Source organism: Gopherus flavomarginatus, chromosome 5 (genome assembly GCF_025201925.1).
Source record: "Gopherus flavomarginatus isolate rGopFla2 chromosome 5, rGopFla2.mat.asm, whole genome shotgun sequence".
NCBI classification, from domain to species: Eukaryota; Metazoa; Chordata; order Testudines; family Testudinidae; genus Gopherus; species Gopherus flavomarginatus.
The window spans coordinates 89,802,199-89,827,860 of NC_066621.1; the positions used below are offsets into that span (position 1 = coordinate 89,802,199).

At 42.8% G+C, this 25,662-nt stretch overlaps 1 protein-coding gene across 11 annotated transcripts in view; it reads left to right on the top strand.

The window, feature by feature from the left end:
* The window catches only part of ZFYVE26 (zinc finger FYVE-type containing 26), a 74,755-nt gene that overhangs the window by 28,491 nt on the left and 20,602 nt on the right, over nt 1–25,662 (top strand). For 9 of the 11 annotated variants that reach the window (XM_050953389.1, XM_050953390.1, XM_050953386.1 and 6 more), the window contains 10 exons: nt 1,136–1,300; nt 1,945–2,172; nt 4,626–4,731; nt 8,409–9,148; nt 9,296–9,492; nt 10,182–10,286; nt 11,125–11,247; nt 13,314–13,490; nt 20,787–21,033; nt 22,122–22,220. In XM_050953389.1, coding sequence (XP_050809346.1) covers nt 1,136–1,300; nt 1,945–2,172; nt 4,626–4,731; nt 8,409–9,148; nt 9,296–9,492; nt 10,182–10,286; nt 11,125–11,247; nt 13,314–13,490; nt 20,787–21,033; nt 22,122–22,220 — 2,187 coding nt within the window. The remainder of the gene's footprint in view (nt 1–1,135; nt 1,301–1,944; nt 2,173–4,625; nt 4,732–8,408; nt 9,149–9,295; nt 9,493–10,181; nt 10,287–11,124; nt 11,248–13,313; nt 13,491–20,786; nt 21,034–22,121; nt 22,221–25,662) is intronic. The other 2 variants (XM_050953393.1, XM_050953395.1) reach the window with 2 other exon arrangements.

The following is a 25,662-nucleotide window of genomic DNA, read 5'->3' on the forward strand; positions in this document are numbered from 1 at the left end:
TGAAAATTAGAACTGCTTCTTTCATTGGAGGGTAATGAGAGCCAGAGAGCAAAAGGGTTGGAGTTTTATTGGAAGGGATGGGGAGCCAGGAAGCAAGGGGGTGTGAGTTTCTGCTCTGTTTCCTAAGGGTATGTCAACACTGCTGAGTAAGCCCACGGTCTGAACTCAGGCGTAAGCCTCTAACCTCCTTTCTGTGCACACAAATCACGCTAATCCAGGGCTTGGATCAGGAACCCCACAAGGGTGGAGGGTTCGAGCCTGAGTCTAGCCAAGAAGTCTGCCAAAAGTATTCCACAATCTCATGGTCCAACTTTCTTTGTCCTCTGGACAGTCAAGTTTGGTGTACAGTCAAGTTTTTCCACACTGCACCAGGAACAAAGGGCTAGAGTGGCCACATTTTGGAGAGTGCTAGGAAATCTGAGATGGGTGCTTGGACTCCAGCCCACATAATGCATGTGCTGGAGCCCCAGGCTGGGACAACAATTCCTAACCTGGGGTTACAAATGAGTGTAGATGCTCAAGCCCTATGTTAACAAACCCGGGATCTGTTCACTCCCATTCTACTAGCCCAGGGCTTACATTGCAAGGTAGCCATGCCCTAAAAGGGCAGATGGAAGCAGAGTGAATAGTCTGGGGGATGGTCATTGGGGAGGCCCAGAGACATAAAACATGAAAAAGAAGTTTAAGAGCATAGTGCAGAGAAGTAACGATTTGGGTGCAGGGAGGGAGGAGAGAAGAAATACAGGCAACAGACATGAAAAGAATACCTTGGGGAGTGGGAGAGAAGAATGAACTCTAACAGAAGAGGAATTAAGCCAGGGATGGACAGTTGACTGGTGATACAATTAAATACAATACAAAATTGTATTTAAACTACAATGCCTCTGGCATGAGGGGGCATGATAGCACAGGTATCTTTATCTTGGCTTTTTACACTTCCTTCTCTGGCCTCTGAAGTACCTCTAGGAAAATTTAGCTCTGCTAGCTACATAATCTCTATGGCTTACCCAAGTGCACTAATTTTGAATTGGTTAACTGGAAGTGCAAAGCTGCTCCTCTTTCTGTGTCTTCTGGTTCCACAAGACTTAGTGGCCAGCATTAACTATCATTATTGTTGATCTTTGTTTCCCAACAGAGGTCTCAGATGAAAAAATAAGTAGTCAGTTTCGATGTAATATTGTGGACCTTCTGCAGATGTGCTACCCCACTCTGACTGAGGACTGTATTGCTAATCAGATTGTTTTATCACAGCACCTAGATCAAGTCCTGCAAACACTGACAAATGTTGAAGATTCTCCAGGTGAGTTTCATGAGTTCTCTTAGCATTAAAGACTCTTGCATACAGCCTAGTAGTTTAGTTCCTCAATTTAGACAAGATAAAAATAAGTTTTAAAAAACCTCGTATTAGCAGCAATGCTGTTGTGAACCTTTTTAAATGTAAATGTAAATGCAAACACACTTTTGGGGATTTAAAATCCCCCCCCAAGCATTTGCAATACCAACCTTGCAACAGTGGGTTGTTGCACCAAAATTAGAAGCTCACCAGTAGCAAAAGTTAAACTGATTAGGCTGTGTTTGTTCAAGCAGAGAGAAAAGCAAAATGTAAATGATGAAGAGTAAATTCATTTTTTTAAAATGTTTGGTTTTAATAAGCTGAGATGGAAATAAAAAAAGAAATTTTGTTTTAAAAACAGATATGACTTTTAAACTGACAGGGTCTAGTTACAGGAAAACAAAACACTTGGGTGTTAAATGATAACTAAACAAATGGTAGTTCTGCTTCTCCTGTTTTTTTCCCTTTATTTGGTTGTTGCTGCCGAGTAAGGTGAAAGTAAACAAGAGTCTCCATCAGTAAAACTTTGGTAGCCTATGAACCCTGCTGTTGTCACTGCTGTATTTTTAAGGCTTTTAGTTCTAATCAAATTTTGATTAATTTTTTACTAGACTCCAAAGGAAACCTGATCACCAACTTGGTAGAACAGGCATCTCTGAAGCCTACAGAGTTGGAGGCACATCCAATTCGTAATCAAATTCAACTTTTGCTGAAAACCCTGGACCAACACATTCAGACCATGCCAGTGAGCAGCGTGAGGACAGACTGTGTGAAGAGCTTCTTCGATTATATTAACGCACTTGCTTCTATTGTGCTATGGAGCCTCAATACAGAGCTAGGTGACGTGTCTATTGAGAAGTGTAGCGAAGCAAAGACCCACTGGTGCGGCGCCTCCTGCTGGTCGTCTAGGGAATTAGCTCTCCAGCATACTGAGCACCTCCTACTGCCTGGTATCTCGCCTGCCGCTGGACCCCCTGTCCCTCCTGGACCCTGGTGCTCTTTACCTCGGGGTTCTGCCCCAGCAGTACCCCCACACTTTGGGTCCTCCCTCCCAGGGGAACCCCAACTCTCTATCCCCACCTTGCCTCAGTGGCTACTGCCAGTCATCATCTAGCCCCCCACTTGCTGGGGCAGACTGCAGTCTGTAAACCATTCATCACTGCCAAGGGGGTTTAGACCAGCTGCCTCTGCCTAACCCCAGGCTACACCTCTGCAGCCCCAGTACCTCTGTAGGCCTTGCACAAGGCCTGCAGCCTGGGGAGTTACCAGGCTAGAACTCCCCAGCTCCTCTTGCCTTTCCCCAGCACTGCTCTACTCTGGTACCGTTCTCTTCCAGACAGCCAGGTCCTTCTCCCTCTACAGCTAGAGAGAGACTGACTTAACTCCTGGCTCACAGCCCTTTTATAGGGTCAGCTGTGGCTGCTTCCCCAATCAGCCTAGCCTTTTCTTTCCAGAGTGCGGTTACTGCCCCGCTACAGAAGGCTGTCACAAGAAGGTGACATTATCTAACTTTTATAGTATGATTCCATTCTGGAAAGTAACTATATGTAACATTTTCTTTGATGGGTAGCAAGGGCATTGAAAATAATGGGGCTGTGTAGATGTAACTGGGCAGAACGTTCTCATAGAACACCTAGTGGTGATACCACATGAGCCAGAAGAGCCCTAGCTTGAGTATATTGTGCTGGCAGTTAGGAGGGAAAAAAACCTGTCAGTTTACTTGTAAACCAAGCCAGTTTAATCTGGAGTCACTGGGCTGCTCTAATGTGAAACTCCACAAATCTGGTTTAAGAGTTGCTTCCCTGTAAACTGCCTTCTAAAGTTACATCCCTCAGTGAGGTAGACGAAAAAGGAAGATGACAGAACCTTTTTCAGACTTTCATTTTAACAGGACCTGTCACTGTCACAGTTGTCAACTTTCACATGGTAAATAAGCACCCCAACTTTCACAATAAGCCAAAAAGCAAGCTAATCCCATTTCAAAACAAGCCAATCCCTAAGAACCCAGCAGTCTGAGATTAGATCCCCCCGGCATGCAGTATGGGACTGTGGTGGGCCCGCTGTGCACCCCGACTCTTGTCGTCCCCCCCCCGCCTTTGCTGCAAGCTGATTTTTAAAAAAAGAAGCGACAAGCTAGAAACCAAAAGCTATCCAACAAGCAACTCACAAGCCAATTAAGCCAAAAACAAGTCTAATTTCTGCCTTGTTCTCTCCTCTCCTCTCCTCCCCCTCCCCAGCACAAGTTTGGCATGTCTGGTTACTGTATGTGTGGAAGGTACTGATGCCCCAATGTAACACAATCTCTCATGACTTCATGTTTCCATAACTGGAGAAATGTGTGGTGGTAGTCTAGTGGTGCTCTGTGTTTTCCGGCTCCTTTAGGAGGTGGAAGAATAGTTTAGAAGGGGTGTCTCTGGGTCCATCTGCACTACAGAGCCTATACTGGCAGAGCTATGTTGGCATAGCCCCCTAGTATAGACTCCGCCTACACCAACAGAAGGAGTTTTTATGTCAGTGTAGAAACGCCATCTCCCTGAACCACATTGTCTACGTTGCCAGAAGCTCTCTTCCATCAATAAAGCTGTGTCTGCACTGGGGGTTTTGTTGACATAGCTATGTTTGTTAGGGGTGTGGTTTTTTTCACATCCCTTGTCAATGTAACTATGCTGACATAATTAAAAAAAATTCCCAACAGCATTACTACTCATACTAGTAGTATTTAAGTTGGGGGGCAAGTACAAGTAAGAAGCTTTACGCAGCTACCCTCTGCGTGTCAGTGAAGTTATCCCAACCTTTCACTCCATTTGTAAGAGCAGCAGCAATTCTTACTTCAAGGCAAGCAAAACAAAAAATAGGCTGAGAAAATACAGTAAACCTGTGTCTAGCGAATTCTAATAAACCAGATCACTATAATAGTGCATGTGTTGTGACTCTGACAGGCTCCTGCTGCAATTTTTCCCTGGAGTGTTGTTTTTCATGTTGAAGCAGATTTGCTCTGCCGGTTGCAGCCAGGTCTTGCTCAGATGTCAGAAGGCACTACACAGGTTCTTTGCAATGTCTCCTCCACATGGTGCAAAAGATTGTGGGGCACATCAGAGTCAGAGCAATTAGGTCATTGGGTTACCAACTTGCTTCATTACTGTGACCCTCATGCCTTGGTGATTTTGAGCATAGGGGCTTCAGAGGCCTAGTGTACAGATTAGCTGAATAGAACTCAATCTGTGTAATACATTAATTTAAATTGTTTTTGTTGGTTTGTTTTTTTTAAATTGTGTCTCTCTTACGTTTGTAGATCAAACTGCAGAGGTGAAGGTTGGGAACCCTTTCATACTGTTACAGCAGAGCCCATCTCACTTGCTCTCTCTGCTCTTATTTGAGAGACAAGTTCCTCCTGACAGGTTGGTGCTTTCATGAATACTTAACTGATGAATTTAGTGCTCGTGAATTGAGCTGTACTCTGTCTTCTATGACTAGAACAGCTGCAGAACAGACTTCTGCTAGATCTGAGGAAGGCGTTAGTCCCTGGCTTCTCTAATGAGATGGCCACAGAAGATCGCAATTAGTGAAACTTATGGTTTTGTGACCTAGACAACGACTGGCCATTGGGAATTGAACTGAGAGATCTAGGGATGTGTGGTTTTTAAATTGAAACTTTCTGACTTCTGAGCACAGTGGTCACACATCTTATACATGTAACAAAAATAAAATTGTTTCCCAAGATCACTTTGAGAACTTCTGGGCATGGATATTACACTGGCAGGCAAGTAGACTGGATTATCTAATGCACGTTTTCCATCTCTAAATTCTGTATTGGGCTGGTACTGAAAGTGTGTGACTTGATAACTGAAGCAGGTGTTAAATGAGACAGTATTTGATAATACTTTATAAGCTGTTCAGTGTCTTTATGTAATTCACTGTACTGAGGACCAAACTGAAGGATCTTTCGTGGTATTGCCCTGAGCCATGTATATCAGACAAGGGACTTATTGCATGAAATTTTAGGGTGAAGTTCTCTTAGCTGCTAGAGCCATGGCCAGTACAGCTGTTGGAGCAGCAGGTGTTTACTGTATATTTTACATTTTAGCCATTTGGAGATATTTGTGCAAAAGGTATTAAACTTAACAAAGTTGTACATTTCTGTCTGGATTTTACTAAGTCTGTTTTAAAAGACAACCAATCTCAGAGCAGTCCACCAATAATAGCTTATGGTAAATGTTCATTACATTTTCAAGGTCTGTGCCACCCAATCTTCCCAGAATAACTTCCCCACTTACATAAATGCCCACTGTTTCCTCCAAGAAACATCTTATGGACCCAGCTAGTCCATGAAGCATTTAAGCCAGGGGTAGGCAACCTATGGCATGCGTGCTGAAGGTGGCACGTGAGCTGATTTTCAGTGGCACTCACACTGCCCGGGTCCTGGCCACCGGTCCGGGGGCCTCTGCTTTTTAATTTAATTTTTAAATGAAGCTTCTTAAACACTTTAAAAACCTTATTTACTGTACACGTCTGACGAAGTGGGTATTCACCCACGAAAGCTTATGCTCCAATACGTCTGTTAGTCTGTAAGGTGCCACAAGACTCTTTGTTGCTTTTTACAGATCCAGACTAACATGGCTACCTCTCTGATACTTGACAACAATAGTTTAGTTATATATTACAGACTTAGAGAAAGAGACCTTCTAAAAACGTTAAAATGTATTACTGGCACTCGAAACCTTAAATTAGAATGAATAAATGAAGACTCGGCACAGCACTTCTGAAAGGTTGCCGACCCCTGATTTAAGCTTTAAAACTCACTCTTCTTCTGTTCATATTTTGTTATGTACTTTTTATCTTTGCTGCTATTTCCAAATTCTGTAACTTTACAGTGCAGGTATCTGTTATATCTTTGGCACTGCCCTGCTGCCGAGCCGTGCCCTGTACATTTTCAAACGATTTAAGTGATTACAGTGGTAGATTTAGAATTAGTGGGGCCCTGTGCTCAGCTTCGTTTTTGGGTCCCCTCTTTGTGACCCAGCCAAGAAAAAAAACATTCTCTCTTATCTTCCCCCAGCTCCCATTTTTCATTCTTTTTTTCTTCATCCTCCTCCTATAAGTAATAGGAACTAAATGAAAATAAAGTGAGGTACCTTGATTGTTTTTGTAGTCTTATTTTGTCATCTACCACTTGAAAATTGCTGAGGGTCTTGGCCGACGACTTAATGATCTTTCCAAATATTGTTTGTACCGTTAGCTAACTATTGTAAAGTGCTTTGGATAAAAGCGCTTTATAAAAAAAAGTAAAAAAATGTTGGGGTGTGGGGTCTGGCCAGGAGCTAGGGTGCAGGAGGGGGCTCAGGGCTGGGGAGGGGGGTTGGAGTGTGGAGCGCTTATCTGGGGCAGCTCCTGTTTGGTGCAAGGGGTGCAGGTGGAGCTGTGGCAGGGGGTGCAGGAGTCAGGATGGGCAGGGGGCTGGGGGTGAGGGGGTGCAGGAGTCAGGGCAGGGAGCTGGGGGTGAGGGGGTGCAGGAGTCAGGGCTGGGGGTGCGTGGGGGCTGGGGATGAGTGAAGGGGGTGCAGGAGTCAGGGCTAGGGGTGTGAGCTGGGTTGTCGGGGTGCTCCCAGCCCCCTGCCCTGAGCGGCTCATGGCAGGGACCTGGATGGGGATTGTGTAGAAGGAGTGTGGGGAGCCTTTGTTCCACTCTGCCTTGATTTCCCACCCCCCTTCCCCAAGTCATTCCCCCCTCCCCCGGCCTCTTCTCTGCCTCCTCCCACTCCCTCCAGGAGCAACCTGAGCACTGGCAAACAGCTCTTTGGTGGCGAGGGAAGCGCTGGGAGGGAGGAATGGGAATGCAGCATGCTTGGGGGAGGAGGTGGGAATAGTCAGGGGAGGGGGAAGGTTGGCTGTTGGTGGGTGTGGAGCCTGCAGCAGGAGCCCCAGGAGCCGGCAGGACCAAGCTTCTGCCCCTGCAGCTGCCTGGCCCTGGGGCCCCCTAGGGCATTCTGTGTTTTACTGTAAATCTGCCTCAGAGTGATGACTAAGAATTGGAGTAAATCATATTACCCAAAAGCCCTCTTGTTGTAGGCTCAACATTGGGCCTTTATCAAAGAGAGTTGATATTGTGCTTAACAAGTTTCTGTAGTCTGGCTAAATTACATATTCCATCCCATTTGTTTCCTGACAGACTCCATTAATTGCGCTGTAATGAGATCACAGTGCATTGTTTTAGGCAGGTAGTCACTGGGTCCTGACCTCCGCAGACTGGCCAGGATGGCAGCATTGCAGCTGCTAGAGGTGGGAGCTTAGCTTTGTTCTCAAACGTCCTCCCTGTCCCCCTGACACTTGGAATGGAATCCAGTAGCTCCAGAAAGGCTGTACCCAGCACTCTGCTGCGGGAGAGGCTGATATGACTCTTTCAGCAGGATCCTTCTCAGTCTCCCTCCAAAAACAGAGGAATAAATGCAGGGTTTAGTTACAGGGTGGGATGGGTTGCCAGGCTATGCATTTTAATGACTTTATCTGCAGGAAACTTATAGTTCACAGAAATATAGGCAGTGGGAAGGAGCTGAGGAAATGGGTGGTATGGGCCCACCTGATTCTTAATGATACTCTCTGTTGGATGCCCCAGAGAGGTGGAAAACACCCCAACGTCTCCATTGTCACCCTGTACTGGGGGACATTCCTTCCTTACTCCAAATTTGGAGCAAAATATACTGTTGTAAGGTTATAAATAGAATTAGGTGCATAATCCTGGTGATTCTCACTCAAATGCAGCTGTTGGAAAGGGTATTAAGCCTGACTTGGGAGTGCCCTTTTTTAATTAACAAGGTAGATGCTCACTTTGAGGCCATGTTATCTATTGGACAGAACAGAGGAATAGCTGCTGGGACTCTGAGTTCTCTTCAGAGCTCTGCTGCTTGAATCCTTGTGATGTTAGGCAATACACAACCTCGGAGTCTCATTTTTCCCGTTAGAGGGGATAGTACATATCTTGGAGGACTGTTAATGTTTGTAATACTTCTTGAGATCCTGTGTAAATGCAAGGTATTATGCACGTGCACCTGCTAAGCTGGTGCTGTTTTCACTCTTCCAGGCTCTCTTCGCTGTTGGCAAAAGAAGAGTTGAACTTAAATGTGCAGCAAGTTATCATTAATTGTTGTTGTGAACCACTGTCCTTGTGCAGTACCAGGCAAAGCAGCCAGACGAGGTCTCTTTTGACTAACATCAGCAGCCTAGCACATCTTCATGCCTACCATTGTCTGCCGGATGTGGAGATACCTATCCACAATCCAGCTATGGACTCTGAGGAGGATTCTACTCAGCCCTCTTCTTCCCTGGCTGACTTGAACCAGCACACGCTCACTGCCTCTTCCTTGGCCTTCCTGAAGTGTCAGTCGAAGCTAATGGCTACTGTGGCATGTCTCTGTGCATCCAAGGTACAGAAGGTCCCCAAACCAAGCCTGTCATGGATGGAATTTCGGGGCAAGAGGGAGGTCCCCTTGGGCCTGGAGCAGATTTCCAAAGAGTGTGAGACCTTACTGAAGGAGTTCTTGATGCTAGAGAGTTTTCTTCTCACCATGTCTGAGCCACTTCAGGATCCCCAGGAGGAGGGTACTGGTTTGGTTAGTGGCCTCTGTGGCAAGCCGTACATGTCGCTTGTCCTTTTGGGCTTGCATTCTACCATGGCTGTCGAGGTATTAATGGAAGTCTTTGAGCAAGCGCTCACTGCAAAGGACTGGCCCAGAGCCCTGAAGATCTTGGACCTGTACAGTCAGGATATGGAGGAGCTGACCAGCGTGAGGGATGCTGTGCTGAGCTGTGCGACTGCTGACGGTAAAGGGAATGAGTTTTCTTTATAGTGTACAGTCTGAAATAGGGATTGGAAATAGGGGAGTGATCTGGTGGTCCATGGGCAAATCCTCCCCCTGCTCCCTAAAGCATAGAAGCTTGGCTTCATGCTGGTAGCTTGTCTGTTCACAGGTAAGGATGGTTGGCAGTATCTGTTCCCAGTGAAGGATGCGATGTTGAGAAGTAGATTGGCCCTGCGCTGCCTGGACAGGTGGCCCCTTGAGGCTTGTCTGGAAATCCTAGCATACTGCATCTGTGATCCTGGCATAACTGAAGAACTGAAGTCTGATCTGCAGAGCAAAACAGGAGAACTGCAGGTTTATCGAAAGGTACAAAAAACATTTTATTAAGTAACTAGGTATGGAGTATATCTGCCTAAAAACTTCTTTAACCCTTGGTTCCCTTTGGCACATAAAACATCCTCCCCAAACCCATGTAGAAAATTCAAACCTGGTCAGCTTTCTGGAAGTGTTGAAATGTCAGGTTAACTCTCTTTCCCTCATCCATAATTTTTCCTTTCCAGTTGCCTCTGTGCTTTGTTTCCAGAGAATACTGGAGACAAAAGCACAAAAAATCCAAAGAACTTGAGTCCATTCTTCCAGGGTCTCTGTTTCCTGCAACCTGCACAGAGGCAGCAATCACTGGAAACTTTCCAAGAGAGCTTATTTTTATCTGAATTTTCAATCCCAGTTTTACAAGCCTAAGAAGTTGAGGAATCCAGACTCTTGCCTGCTTATCCAGTAGGTTTGGTCTATTCATAGCATAACTGGTGCTGCGTTGTCTCTTGGAACTCTACCAGAATCTCTTCAGACAGATATATTAATGGGTTTAAACCTCTGTGATAGAATCTTTTCATCTAGTCCTCTTGAAATTGAAGTGAATTCACCTGGGATTCCTGGACCCTTTCTAGTATGATAAATGTAGTTTCCTGGCTTGGGCTAATTCTCTGCCTGGGCCCAGTGATGAGTTTGAAGAAATATTGTTCAAATCATTCATAGAAACTCTAATGTTTTATTAGATTTTGAATTTGCAAGATGTCCCAACATGGAATGACTGGCAAGATCTGAAAGAAGCCTGCATTGATGATCCCCAGGCCATCATGAGTGTTATTCTGGAAGCAAAGGTATGGCATCTTACATGGCGCTTTGTTTAAAAATTAGAAAATGGTGGCACTATATTACATGTTGTTAAGCAATTCTTTTAGATGCTTGTTTCAACAGAGTTCACAAGGCAAGAAGAAAAACTCTTAATAAATTGTGTATTGCAGAAGCTAATTGGAATCGTTGTCTGTCAGGATTTAAATGAAAACTAAGCACCCCCATAGTTTTGTCCTAATTTAATTGCCATACATAACTCATTTCTTCCATTCTGCCTCAGAAATCTGACAAGGAGTGACTCTCTTGGGTGATGTGTGTAAGTAACATGCTGTCCTTGCCAAGGAGAAGCAAAGCTAGATGGGTTTTTCTTAATGCTTGGAAGAATAAGCAGTGTGCAGTGAGTGTGCTATACTGGGAATTAAAAAAATAAACTCTTCTAGACAGAGCTTACATTTATTTGAACTTAGAATTTTTAAAGTTAAAAATACAGCTGTTGGTGAAATACAGGTTTGAACAGCATAAAATAACCAATGATGCAGAGCCCATGGAATATATCCTTCCGAAACTATTAACAACCTTGCTGGAAATTCTCAGTATAATCCAAGAACACTTGCAAAAATATTTGTCCAAAATGCCTTTTTTTCACTGGCATGTTACGACAGTTAGCTCAGTGTAGGATGGGACTCTGGCAAAATTGTATCATTTATTACCCTCCCCTGACCCATCCAACCCTGGTATTGTCATTATTTCTTGCTGGAGGAAAGAGTACTGTAAGGCTACTGAGCTGACCTTGAAATGTTAATTAGAGCATGGGCATGAATAGCCATAATGAAGGGAGCTGTTGTTTACCTTCCTTCTCCTTAGGATTATGAGTTGTGTGAAGAATGGGGTCACTTATACCCTGTCCCAAGAGAACACTTGATCAGCCTTCACCAGGAGCACCTCCTGCACTTGCTGGAAATGGGAGACACTGAAAAGGCTTTGCAGGTAACCAGAGGGCTGTTTTTGCCTTGCTATCTTCAAAGGGTAGGTCACTGGTAAACAAGGGTACCCAGACGCTGCTATTGCAGCCCTTAGTTAGGCTACTTGCCAGAAGCCTTGGCTGCATAAATGTAGATTGCAGCTGAACTCTTCATTGCAAAGATTCAACCTTGTACAGATGACAGGTCTCGCCACGCCAGGCCACTTTGATCAAAGTGGAATATTGTATGCAGAGACTTTTAGTCTTGTCCTCTACGCTGAGGTTTAGACAACTTTCACACATTGTGGACCAACAGTATTGCCAACCCCAAGCTTTCAATAAACACAATGGACCCCTAATATTTTTAAACCAATGTCATGAATCATGACACTTCAGAAATAATACATTTTAGGTTCTTAACTGCTAAATAGGTAGGTTTCAGGTCTTTAGGGGTCAACTTTTCTGTCTCTTCTCTGTAACCATGAGGGCTACACATTCCTCCTCCCCCCCCCCCCCCCCCCAATGAAAGCTAAGATTCTGAAGTTGGGGCTTCAAGAAAAACACTAAATACCACAAGACTTGTCTACATGGGGCACATTTGGCCCCTATGCTACACTTTGGCAACTCGTTTTAAAGAACACTTTTGATGGCCACTAAGGCTTGGCCTAAACTACAGAGTTACGTCCACGTAAGGCAGCTTATGTCAACCTAATTATGTCTGTGTACATTGGCGGGAGCAAGGCTGTAGTAATGTAAGTGCCCTACTACACTGACATTAAAAACTCCACCTCCATGAGCGGCATAGGTGTATGTCCGTGTAGTTAGGGTGACGCAGTGTCTGTGTAGACATTGTGTTACTTATATTGACTGTTGGCTGTCATTCTTGTCAATTTCACAGCTACAGTATGGAGCCGTGAAATTGATGAGGAAGCTGGGCAGTCATCCCAGGGTGAGTGAGGGGCTCCAGCTAGAGCCTGGTTGCCCTCCTATCAGGGCTTCCCGCTATCAGCCAAACTGCACCTGCCCTGCTCCCCACTACAAGCTTGGAGCTGCCTGGATTTTGGGTGCGTAGCTCCCTATTGGGAGCCCAGGGGGCAAAGCCGGGCTTCCAGTGATGGGGAGTCAAGAGCCCAGGCTCTCAGCCCCCCTCCCCTGCCCCTCTTCAGTCCCTGGAAGCGCTTCTGGTGAGGATACACACCATCAACAGAAGGAGGGTAGTGTGGACATGAAATGCTGCAGTAATTATTGCAGTGACTGTAAGTTGACCTAACATAGGTTGATTTAAGTTTCTAGTGCAGGCATGCACTAGGTCTTAACAAAGCCTTCTTTCTTTTGCTAGTATTCTGGTTCGTGGCGGGTGTATGTGTTCATAAAGCAAGTTTCTTTGAAAGGATACTATGAGGCCCAGATTTTACATTCTATGGGGAAAAAAGGATTTTGCAAAATCCTTATAACAAAAATGTTTTCATAGCTTTTTTAACTTAATGAATATGCAGGGTTTCTTGGTTTGGATTCAACGTTAGAAACTGTAATGGAACATTCTTGTGCTGCTAGTGCAGAAGAACCAGGAAGTGAAACTGACCAATCTGGTTTCACTGCTGCCTTGACTTAATGAAGTGTGAAAGCAAAATTATTTTTGGTTGAATAATCATGGGACTGTTACTAAAATAACACAGAGAAAATGAAATTAAGTGCCCTCTTACAGAGAACTTTAGGATCCTTATAGGTTAACGTAGGAGTCATCTTGATGATTCCGTATTTGACTCTTAATTTTTGGTCTTCTGTATCTCACTTCCTGTTAAATTAAATTAAATTTGCAATAAATCTGTTTATTTTTAATTGTTAGGAACCTGTTCTTGATCATAGATCATTAAGTTGAGGGCAGTTAGGCTGTGCAGTGATATGCACATAGAGGTGATTAAAACACCGTCAGGTACTTTGAGGTTGTTGCGATTTAGATAAAATGCTTGAAAGACTAGCGTAGGGGGAAATATCCTGCTCCACACAAGGTAAATGGACTAGCTGAGCTTAAGAGGCCTTTCCCTGCCATGTAATCAGGATCGTCTGCATATTTTTCTCTTGGCTTTTGTAGCTCTTAGAAAGAATAGAAGACTCTGATACGCGCCTTGTGATAAGCGAACAGTCTCTTGACAGGCATCCCAGCTTGGCAGCCTCTCACTTCCTAGCAAATTATCTCACTACCCACTTCTACAAGTACCTGACAGCTACACGCCATAACGAAATCCAGGCTCTCTACATGGGATCAAAGGTGAGCAAAGCCACAGAATCCCAGTTGCTTCACTCCATTCTGCATTTACAGTAATACGTACTGATTCTACAAGCACCTGGTGGTAGGCCTGAGAGGAGAATTCTGCAGTACCAGGTGGGAGACCCAGGTACCAATTCTCAGTACCTATCTGAACCAAGTGTATGAACTGGAGGCGAGAGATGGAGAGGAGGCCTTAAGCCATCTTTGTATATGCTGAATGTTGGGGCTTTTGTAGCTTCCAGGATCATCAGAGCAGCCTCAGGACTCTATGGGCCATTGAAAGCAGAGAATAGTCAGCACAGGAGGGGAAGGGGGATTCCAGAGGATTAGAAAAAGGGAAAATGTAGCGTCTATCTATAAAAAGGGAAATAAGGACAACCAAGGGAATTTCAGACCAGTCAGTTTAACTTCAGTACTCTGAAAGATAATGGAGCAAATAATTAAGCAAATCAATTTGCAAACACCTAGAAGATAATAAGGTGATAAGTCAGCATGGTTTGACATGATTTGTTCTTGACAATTCCAATCTAGTAGCTCTCTTTGACAGGGTAACCAACCTTGTGGATAGGGAGGAAGCGGTAGATGTGCTATATCTTGATTTTTAGTAAGACTTTTGATACTGTCTCGCATGCCTTTCTCATAAACAAACTAGGGAACTACAACCTAGATGGAGCTGCTATAGGGTGGATGAATAAGTGGTTGGAAAACCATTCCTAGAGAGCAGTTATCAGTGGTTCACAGTCAAGCTGGAAGGGCATATCAAGTGGGGTCCCGTAGGGATCAATTCTGGGTCCGGTTGTTCCATATCTTCATCAATGATTTAGGTAATGGCATAGAGAATACACTTAAAAGGTTTATGGACAAAACCAAGTGTGTATGTGGGGGGGGATTGCAAGTGCTTTGGACGATAGGATTAAAATTCAAAATGATCTGGAGAAATGGTCTAAAGTAAATAGGGTGAAATTCAATAAGGACAAATGCAAAGTACTTCACTTAGGAAGGAGCCAGGGTGGATTTGATTTAAATCAAATTGATTTTAAATCATGATTTAAATCACTGGTTAGGAAGACTTAATTTAATCATGGATTTCTACATAAAAGTGCATTCTTGTTGGTTGTTATAACCTTTAATATATATTCTTCACAACTCAGAGATATAGGTGTAGGTTTCATTTTTAGAAGGTACACACTTTACATTTTTAAAGTGATTTTATTTTGAAAACTTTTTCAGATTCATTTTCTGATATAGTTGTAAAACTAATGATTGTTTGGTGATTTCACTTACCAAAGGTAATTGAAGCAGATATTTATGAAGTCATTGGGAGGTGAACTATCTCCAATTCAACAGGTTAATCATTAATGTTTTGGAGGATTTTCTTGTCATGCTGTATTAGGAGGAGAACATCACCAGATAGACAGTTAAATTGTTTTATTTAACTAAAACAACAATGTTATGTATTCTGGATTTTTTCTTCAACAGCAAGCATATAACATTTTAACAAAACAAGCATATGAATTTTTGAATTTAATTAAATATTCAATTTTTTTTAAAAATCGGGTTTTTTTGTTAAAATTGTTTAACTAAAATAGTTAAATATTTAAAAAAAATTAAGTTTACTGTCAGCCAGGTCAACATGAGAAATTTAAAATATTGGTTTCTGCAGCTAACTCAGTCATCTTCACCTTCATTTTCCTATTTCCTATTTGTTCATAATCTGGAAAAGAAAAACAAGCTTTCCTGCTTTTTCAGGTCCCAACGATTTCTCAATTTGGAATGAATTAGGCCAAAAGAAGAAAATATTCTTTCTACACTGACAGAAGAAGCTACTGGTGTTTAAAAGTGAGATTATCACTTTAACAGTCTCTGAATCCAAGTGCTTAAGTGACTTCCACCAGTTGGCTGGTGTGACTTACTTTAAAACATAATCAGCAAACATATATTTCTTGAATGGTTCACCCTTAGCTCTGAAGTTTATTATAGTTGGCATTATGGAGGGATGATTGCTAGATCTCCATATCATAGCCAACTTCTCTTCTTCAGCAGTTAAGATTTGACGCTGGTACCGAATATTGATAATATTTGCAAGAAAATGAGCTGGATATAGTGCTTGTCCCATTTGTTTTCTTAATGCTTGTAATTTAACTGTCATTGCATATTTCTCTTAAGATCTCACTCAGTTCCTTCCAAATTGGAAGGTCAACAATAAAACAGCTATTTCCCTGCATTTTCTTCAAGGCTACAGAAATAGGCTTCAGGGTACTAAGCATATGTTCAACATTTCTCTTAAGCCCAATGTTGAGAACTTTGGCTGTGACAGCGCCATCTATTTTTTCACGATTTTGTTCCCAAACTGTGATCAGATTAGGCCAGTTCTTGATACAGTGCTCAAAACAGTCCACTACTGAGTTCCATCACACGTCTTGTGGGAGAGTTAGCTTCGTTCCTCCCACTTTTTTTCAGAGCAGCTGCTGCAAAGTGGTTGTTACGGAAATATTTTTCAGTTTCAACAGCATTAGCCTTTATTTCTGGTACAGTGACATCTTTGGCTAGGAGGTGTATCAAATGAGCACTGATACCATATGTTATTAGCTTGGGACTCTCTTCATGCTCTTCTAAATTTCTTCTAATCTTGGATACATTTGCAGCATTGTCTGTGACCCAAGCTGTGTACTAGACATTTGAATATTTTTTCACAGTTTGTTACAGCTTTTACTGCTACTGCTTGTAAGTATTCTGCTGTGTGTGCATTTCCTGAGGTATCAATTGTTCCTATAAGGAAAATATTGCCTTCTTCTGTTGTCACACAAGCACATACAACAGGATCATTCTGGACATTGCTCCACCCATCAAGGTTCAGGTTAAAAATTTTACCCTCTAGACCTTTTGCACACTGCTCAATTTCTTTTTCATACACTTTATCCAGCAATTTGCCTGCAACATCTGCTCTGTTGGGTGGACTGTATCCTGGTCTTAATGAAGTGGTAGGTTCTCAATCATACGGAAAGGAGAGTTTGTTACATAAACAAACTGGGCAATTTTTTCATCAATTACCTCTTTTTTGTAAGCTGGTGGTTTTTATCACAAATTTATCTATGGTTATTTCTGGATGATGGAGATTTTTTATTTTATTTTTTTTGCTACAGGTGATGTACTGTGGCTATGTGACATACATGATGTGACTGAAACACTATCATTGGCAGATAATTTTCTATAGTTTCACAGTTATGGTCATCTTGCAGGTGGATAGTGTTCAGAATCCTGTATGTTGAGGATGGATTCTCCTAAACAAAATAATCCAATGCAGTTATTTCATTATTATTACCATACTGCTCATTTAGTATTACTCGTATTCACTGACACTCAGTACTCCTTTAAAGGTGAAATTATAAAAGGAAGTTCTGCCTATTTCAGCTATTTATTTTTTATCACAACTGCATCTAAAATGCTAGTACCATAGAGTAACAGCTATATTTTTTACTCAAACATGAGAATTCAAGAATAATCCAGAAGGAAGACAGGCAGTCCTTAAAAAAGAAGTATTAAATAAAAAAGTTTACCAACCTGAAGATCCTGCATGTTCAGACACGTTCCTTTCATCACCTTCAACACAGCTTCCTCTGAGAAGGAACACTTCTCATGGTGATTTTTCATTCGGGCAGCCACGCCTTGCATTTCTTTATTGCACTGTTTGCATTTTGCACACATGCCTGTCTTACTCACAGGTAGAGGAACTTCATTAAAATATTCCCATACTGGGTCTCTTTTATGGCCTGCTGCCATTATAGGTTTTCTTTCTAGTGAGAGAATGGTATGGTAGATCTCAAATCAGTAAAGGCTACACTCAGAGAGACCTCAAGACTTCTGGAATATGCTGCTTAAACAGTTTCGCTTTTGTTTCTACTGCCTGTCCCTCCCTTCTTACATTTTATCTCTAGACTTCTCCTTGTCCAGATCTATTCCACCCCCAACAAACTTCTATTCATTGAACTTTTTGAAACGTTGCACTTTTAGAGAGAGGTAAGGGATCGACTCTGTATACACAAATTTGCAGTGGGACAATTGGGTTTAGGTCTGTTATTTCTCACCTCTATATATTTATTTATTTAAAAACATTTTTGCGGTTAACAAGCATGTTATCTCTGGAGAAATAAAACCACAGTTTTGAGAACTGCAAAACTAATCATCTCTGATGGTATCTTCTAAGACTGAGCACTGAGTCCCACTGAGTAGATAGAAAGATAAACCTATATATCTATACAGAAACCCCTGCAACCCCATAAAATTGGGTCCCTAATCCATGACCTATTGGAACTCCATTTACAAAACTTTTCTTAAACATTACATGAATATATTGTCTCATACTATAGAATTAGAATTTATAATCCATATTCCATGATGGGCAGTATGAGTCAAAAGTGTAACACTCTTTTGCCCCCGCCCCCAAAAAGGGGGGGCAAACCTCATTCCGAGATGTATTAGCAGGAGTATTGTAAGCAAGACACGAGAAGTAATTCTTCTGCTGTACTCCAAACGGATTGGGCATCAAATGGTGAAGTGTTGTGTCCAGTTCTGGGCACCACATTTCAGGAAAGATGTGGACAAACTGGAGAAAATCCAGAGAAGTGCAACAAAAATGATTAAAGGTCTAGAAAACATGACCTATGAGGGAAGATTGAAAAAATGAGGTTTGTTTAGTCTAGAGAAGAGAAGACTGAGGGGAGACATAACAGTTTTCAAGTACATAAAAGGTTGTTACAAGGAGGAGAGAGAAAAATTGTTTTCCTTAACCTCTGAGGATAGGACAAGAAGCAATGGGCTTAAATTGCAGCTGGTGGTTGAGGGTGGACATTTAGGAAAAACTTCCTAACTGGTGGTCAAGCACTGGAATAAATTGCCTAGGGAGATTGTGGAATTTCCATCGTTGGAGATTTTTATGAGCAAATTAGACAAACACCTGTCAGGGATGGTCTAGATTGGGGGTTCTCAAACTGGGGGTTGGGACCCCTCAGAGGGTTGTGAGGTTATTACATGGGGGGTTGCAAGCTGTGAGCTTCGACCCCAAACCCCACTTTGCCTCCAGCATTTATAATGGTGTTAAATATATTTTAAAAGTGTTTTTTAATTTATAAGGGGGGTTGCACTCAGAGGCTTGCTATGTGAAAGGAGTCACCAGCACAAAAGTTTGAGAACCATTGATCTAGATAATACTTAGTTCTGCCATAAGTGCAGTGGACTGGACTAGATGACCTCTCAAGGTCCCTTCCAGTCCTATGATTCCTTCTTGCCTTGGGAGACGGAAAGAATTCCAAGCTTGTTCTTGGATAGAAGTAGAAAGTACAATAGCTATTTGATGCACTCTGAGCAATGGCACTGCTACCTGTGTAATACTTAGCACATATATGGTGGATTTCATTTGAGGGTCTCCAAATGCGTTCCAGATGTGGGCAGTATTATTCTAATATCTGGATGAGAGAACTGAGGTACAGAGAGAGCAGCTGCCTTTACAGAAGTCACACCAAATCCATGATAGAGCTGGGACTAGAACTTGGGTCTCCTGATTTTTGCCATCCCTTGCTCTAGCCAATGTGTCCCTTGCTCTTGCCACTTGTAGGAGCAGCAGTTATCTCTATGATCTGTGTAACTATGCTCTGTATAACTGGTAGGTTCAAAAGATCTGTTGCATCTTTCCCCTCCTCCCCCTTTTTTGTCTCTTCTCCCTCTTTGAATACCTGTGAAGTGGCTTTCCCCCTCCTCCTCCCTCCTGGAATGCTTGTGGGATGAATGGGCTGCTTGAGCAGCTGGAAGATCAGAAGAACTCCCAGGTAGACAAGGTATCTGGGACTCTGATTAGGCAGCGATCACATGCCCAATGCATGGACACTGCCAGAAGTGAAGTGTGACCAATCAGACACAGGCAAGTCCTCTCTAGTTGCAGGCCATGAGGAGCAGGTCCTTAAAAGGGGAAGGGACCATGTGCTCAGGACAGCACTCACAAGCTTGTTGTACCTCCAGTGAAGGCCCTTCTCCTGGACCGCCTGGCCAGTGGTTCGCACGTTGCATTTCATCGTGCCTCAGGAAGACTTACCTTCATTGCACAATCCATCACTGCACTGTGGGACGCTTACCTTGAAGGATCCTGACATCTCCATTGCCGTGCCTGTCCTGGGAGCGTGAGTATGCAAGTGTGTGTGAGACACCCCCCTATCCCCCCTTTCTTTTGAGCTTAGCTTATCAGTATAATAAATGCGTTGCTTTCTGCCAAACTCTGATGGGTCATTGGTCCTCCCTAAGCTTACCAACTGGCCCAATTTCAGGTAACACCACTATGCTCCACTTTAAGCAGATATTTACGCAAACTGAATGGATTGAAGTCTCATCTATAACTCTGCTCTGTAACATTACCAGTATCATACCTGCTTCAGTGCTTCTTAAAATAACTGGTGCATGGTCCAATACACTCTTCTGTTACCTAGCTTACTACAGCCACTTTCCAATATACCAGGTAAGTGGCCATTCTTGGTGGGGGGGAAATACTATCTACTGCAGGGATCAGCAACCTTTCAGAAGTGGTGTGCCGAGTCTTTCTTTATTCACTCTGATTTAAGGTTTCACGTGCCAGTAATACATTTTAACATTTTGAGAAGGTCTCTTTCTTTAAGTCTATAATATATAACTAAACTATTGTTGTATGTAAAGTAAATAAGGTTTTTAAAATGTTTAAGAAGCTTCATTTAAAAATAAATTAAAATGCAGAGCCTCCTGGACCGGTGGCCAGGACACAGGCAGTGTGAGTGCCACTGAAAATCAGCTCGTGTGCTGCCTTTGGCAGGTGTGTCATAGGTTGCCTACCCCCGATCTACTGTCTCTCTTTTACCCTGTGATGAGTGTAGTGGAACACAGCAGCAAAAAATTAAGGATTGGGTTAATTGTTGTTTTTGCCTGCTGTCTGTTGTAGTGGGAGAACAATATTCTGCCTTTCTATAACCCCTCTCACCTGACAACCATAAAGCATTTTACAAATGCTAATTACATACCTACTTCACAGGGAGGTTGTGATATTTCATTTTACAGATGGGGAAACGAACTCTCTTGCCTCAAGAAGGTTGCCCAAGGTTACATAGCAAGTCTGAGCCAGAGCCAGGAATAGGACCCAGGCTCTCAGGTCTAGTCTTTAACCTCTAGATATTGCTTCCTCCCCCATATAGATCATTGTGCTGGGTGCTTTTTGGATGTAGACAATCCTTGGATTCTGGCTATGTGATGATGGTCTGCCTCTGTCTCCTTCCTGTGTCCAAGGTATTGCTGACTCTTCCTGAGGCCTACCGTGCTAGCTACTCCCACCTGTCCTCCAGGCCACTGCTCATGCTGGAGCAGCTGCTCATGAACATGAAGGTGGATTGGGCAGCTGTGGCCGTACAAACGCTGCACCAGCTCTTGGTTGGGCAGGAGATCGGCTTCACTGTGGATGACATGGATGCTTTGCTCTCCAAGTATTCAGAGAAAGCCCTTGACTTCCCTTTCTCATTAAAAGAGAAGAGATCAGGTGACTGCATTTCAGAATGGTCCCGTCTACCAGGGAAGGCGGGTTGGAGGCTACATTGTTGTCAGTTTCCCTTAAGAGCACCCTACCCCATTTTACTGCAGGGTTTTATACAGCCAGATATCCCCTCCTTGTTGCAGCCTAGGGCATATTCTTTGAGAAGTCCTCTCCTTTTCACCACAGCAGATGTTTTCAAAAGATTAGTAGCCCAAATAGTCTTAATTTTCACCTGGTGCTTTTTTCAGGGCCTCCTTCCTTTTACCATTTAATCTCACCCCTTTCAATGTAAATTAATTGATGGACTTAATATATAATAGGTGCCTCAATAGCATCTTGCCCAAAAATAAATGTGAGTTTGTTTTGTGGATCTTAATGGATCAAGTCTTGAAGACTTGACTTCGGTTTGTACTCTCTGCAAAACCCCCCAGTTTGGGGGCAGTTCTGTATGATTGGTTGTCTCTGCCTCAAGAGGTCTGGGACTGGAACAGCAGAGGGTGCTGCAGGTCAAAGCAGGTGCATCAGCAGAGCTGTGTGTGAGAAGCCTGCACAGCATCTGCTTGCATTATGTCTCCCTCTAATGGTTGAGCTTGTTTAATAAAATATGCATCTTTTGCTTGTTCCTGTTAGTTGCTTGCAGGAGATCAAGTCTGACGCTGTAATATTAGTATGTGTGTTTACCCTGCCACGGAGTCAGATGATTCCTCTTTGCTTTGACCATCCTGTTCCAGTGGAGGGGAACCTAAGTCAGATTAATAGTTTTGTTATATCTGTCACAACTGTGGTACTCTAGCAGAGAGTTGCAGCACCTGTCCCATTATTCATGTGTCTTTCACAATAGTCCTGTCCCTAGATATGGAGTGTCTCTCTCTGTTTAGGTCTCTGAGCAGTAAGACCTGTGGGTATAGTTTGCATGCCTTTATAGTTAGTTAGTTTGTGGGCTAATCTGCATGAAAGATGTTGTAATTTATGTCACACGAGCTAATCTCATGTGGACTAACACTTTTTTTCACACTGCTGTGAATGGATTATTATTATCTTCCTATTGGCAGATGAATGTATGACCAATATTTTATCTATTTCCTTTGCCCTAGATTCTGTGATTCGCACCCAAGAGAGTCTCAGTCAGGTATCCGAGTCTGACACCTCATCTAAATCAGGATCAGCAGAACTGTGTCCTGCCAGTTTTCCTGGTAAGGAAAAGGTCTAATGGTCACACTATTTCTGGTCCTCTTCTTACTCCTCCTCAACCTCCCACTCTGCCCTAATCCTGCATCCCACCCTCTCTTTAAACTAACAGTGGTTACACACTCTGTTCAAATTCAGCACAGGTGAGGAGTAATCTAGCACTGTCTGGAGGTCTGGGAAACATGAGTTTGTAGGGAGAAGAGTCTCAGTTTGGTTCTTATTAGATAGGTGTCCACCAGCACAATTGGCACTAACTGTCTCCTTTCCAGGCAGTCCTGGCAGAGAGGCCAAGGGCTGAATGGGCCATGGAGACTGAACTTCCTTTTCACTCCTGAAGATTTTCCTGCTACGTCAGGCTCAAAGCAAATGGGCAGATGGTGGTGTAGGATAAGCTTATGCTGCCAACACTTCTACAGTATCTGTTCTGTGACTAAACAGGATTTCAAACTCCAAGGCTGTCACCTTGGCACTCCTCATTTCTTTCAGGTTCTCTGCTCGATGTTCCAATCTGGATCCCTTGTTTTGCCCCTATGACCTTCCCCCATTCCCTATTTTTTTTTTTCATTCTTTGTCGTCTGTAACTAATTGTTTTCTAGGATCAGTGGCCCCTCCTCTCTCCTGAGGGGCAGGTCTTCAGTTGTCTCAGTGGGCTCTGATCACCTGTCCAGAACTCTCATAGCCTGGCACTTATTAGCAAAAGCAAAATAATTATTTAAAACAAAGCAAACCTTCTGAAAAGTGTATGCAGGTAGAAATAAAATGTACTCAGGTCACCATCACATCAGCCCTGAATGACATTGAAGAATATGTGATGACATCTTCAAAGGGTAAGCATTGCAGTCTGATACTGAGTCTGTGCTCCCAGGGCATGACTGGCAGGAATTCCCAGCATTAGAGTTCTAAAGGCATTGGTTGACCTGTCTCCTTGGAGGGTGGCATGCCTTACTGTAGCTAGTTGTCAGCGGTTCATAATCAATCTGGAAGTGCACGTCAAGAGGGAGGGATCTGTCCTGGGTTGGGTTCTATTCAATATCTTCATAAATGATTTGGATAATGGCATAGAGAATACACTTACAAATTCTGCAGACAATACCAAGCTGGGAGGAGTTGAAGCTCTCTGGAAGACTAGATTAGAATCAAAATGATCTGGACAAACTGGAGAAATGGTCTGAAATAGGATGAAATTCAGTAAGGATAAATGCAAAGTACTACACTTAGGAGGGAATAATCAATTGCACAGATACAAAATGGGAAATGGCTGCCTAGGAAGAAGTACTGCAGAAAAGGAACTGGAAGTTTATAGTGGATCACAAACTAACTGAGTCAACAATGTAATAGTTTTGCAAAAAAAGTGAACTTTTATCCTGGGGTGTATTAGCAGGAGTGTGGTAAGACACAAGAAGTAGTTCTTCCACTCTACTCAGCGCTGCTAAGGCCTCAGATAAAGTATTTTGTCCAGTTCTGGGCACACACTTTGGGAAAGATGTGGACACATAGGAGAAAGTCTAGAGGAGAGCAATAAAAATTATTAAAGGTCTAGAAAACGTGACCTACGAGGAAAGATTGAAAAAACTGGGCTTGTTTAGTGTGGAGAAGACTGAGGAGGCACATGAAAACAGTTTTCAAGTACATGAAAGGTTGTTATAAAAAGGAGGGTGACAAATTGTTCTTAACTACTGAGGACAGGACAAGAAGTAAGGGGTTTAAATTGCAGCAAGGGAGATTTAGGTTAGACATTAGGAAAATTTTTCTAACTGTCAAGGTGGTTAAGCACTGGAACAAATTTCCTAGGGAGGTTGTGCAACCTCCATCATTGCAGGATTTTAAAAACAGATTACACAAACAACTGTCAGGGATGGTCTAGGTAATACTTAGTCCTGCCTCAGTGCTGGAAAGTGGATTAGATGACCTATCGAGATCCAGTCCTATGTTTCTGTGACTCTGAATGATGATAGAGGAGCTCTCCATCATGACTGCTGCTGCTCTTGCTGCATTTCTGCTCTTTCTTTTCAGCTGTGTAGATAATTCCTTTCTCCTTTGGGAATGATTCTTTTCCTGACTACCTCCTTTTCCTGACACTTTTTATTTAAAACAACAAAAACCTCAAGGTTTTGTTTTATTTTTAAAGTCAAACCTACCTTGCATACATCACCCAGCCTTAGGTTTTAAGTTTCTCTTTGGTTACATCCCTACACTAGTCACATTCTGTTTCAGAAGGCTTGAGAAGCTGCCCCAAGTGATATCATAAGGCCCGGTCCCAAGTCTATACTCAAAAGTGCATCCAGAATTGCGTGTGCAGATCAGGAAATTGCCTCCATACAAGTCTAGTTAAGCATAATCTAAGCACATAACTAGGAATGGTGTGATGTTTAGAGCATAATGTGAACTAACCTGTGCATGCAATTGCAGAACTTACTTGTGGTTTCTTGTCTACTTTTGCAAGTTGACTTGGAGCTCTGATTTTGAGAAGCTTTGGCCCAAGATTTCCTTTTTGGAAAGACAGTACTGTTGTCATGGTCCATCCAAAAGCTTCTCATGCTTGACTGATTGTAGCCGTTAAAAGATCCCTTAGCTTCTATCTGGAACACACTAAAGCCCTAAGGTGTCCATGTTTTCATTTGATAGCTTACTCTGTTACACCAGCTCCATAGCGCTTGTGTAAATGGTTCCCTGATTGCATTTTGCATTGTAATTCTTTCGCAGACCTCAGTTCCAAGGTCATATCTGGTCCACTAAATCCAAGAGTTGCCTACATCTAGATCTAGTCTTTTGTCAGTTATGCCCAGAAGATTTGTCGAACATTGGTGGTCTTACACTATTTTGCTAGTTCAGAATTGCATCTTATTTTTTGCAGATAGTTATCATTTTTGTAGAATGCTTCCTGAATTTTGTAACCTCTGGGTTTGGGATCTGCTAAGTGTTGTTTATCTTTTCAGAAAAAAAAAATTACTTTCCAGGAGCAAGAATTGCAAACATGCTATAATAGATCCCTCCTGACTCGCATATTTTCCCGCAGTGCTTTTGCAGCCTGTATGCTTCTGTCTTTTACCTGAAAAAGAAACTGCGGGGTGAAGGCAGGCTTATACCACCCCTCAGGAGGGTGAACATGCACCAGCCATTGGTGAGGCTGTTCAGCGGCTGTAAAATTTTAAAACTTTAGAGAAATTCCCATCAGCCATGCATTGAGAGGGTGAGCTCAGCAGGCTGAGGGCTGTCATACCAAAACATTTCCTGAAAGCACAATTACAGGTAGGTAGCATTTTATTTTTTAAATAAGATTGACAGGCTTTCATGCAGTAAGAAGGTTATAATGGCATCAGTGATTGAGCAGCGATAGTCCTCTCTCACTGCTTTCCTTTTCCTACTTCCTTCCTCTATCTCTAATTTTAAAAAAAAATCAATAAAGCTGTGCCTGTTCTTCACCATACGTATTTGCTTATATGTTTG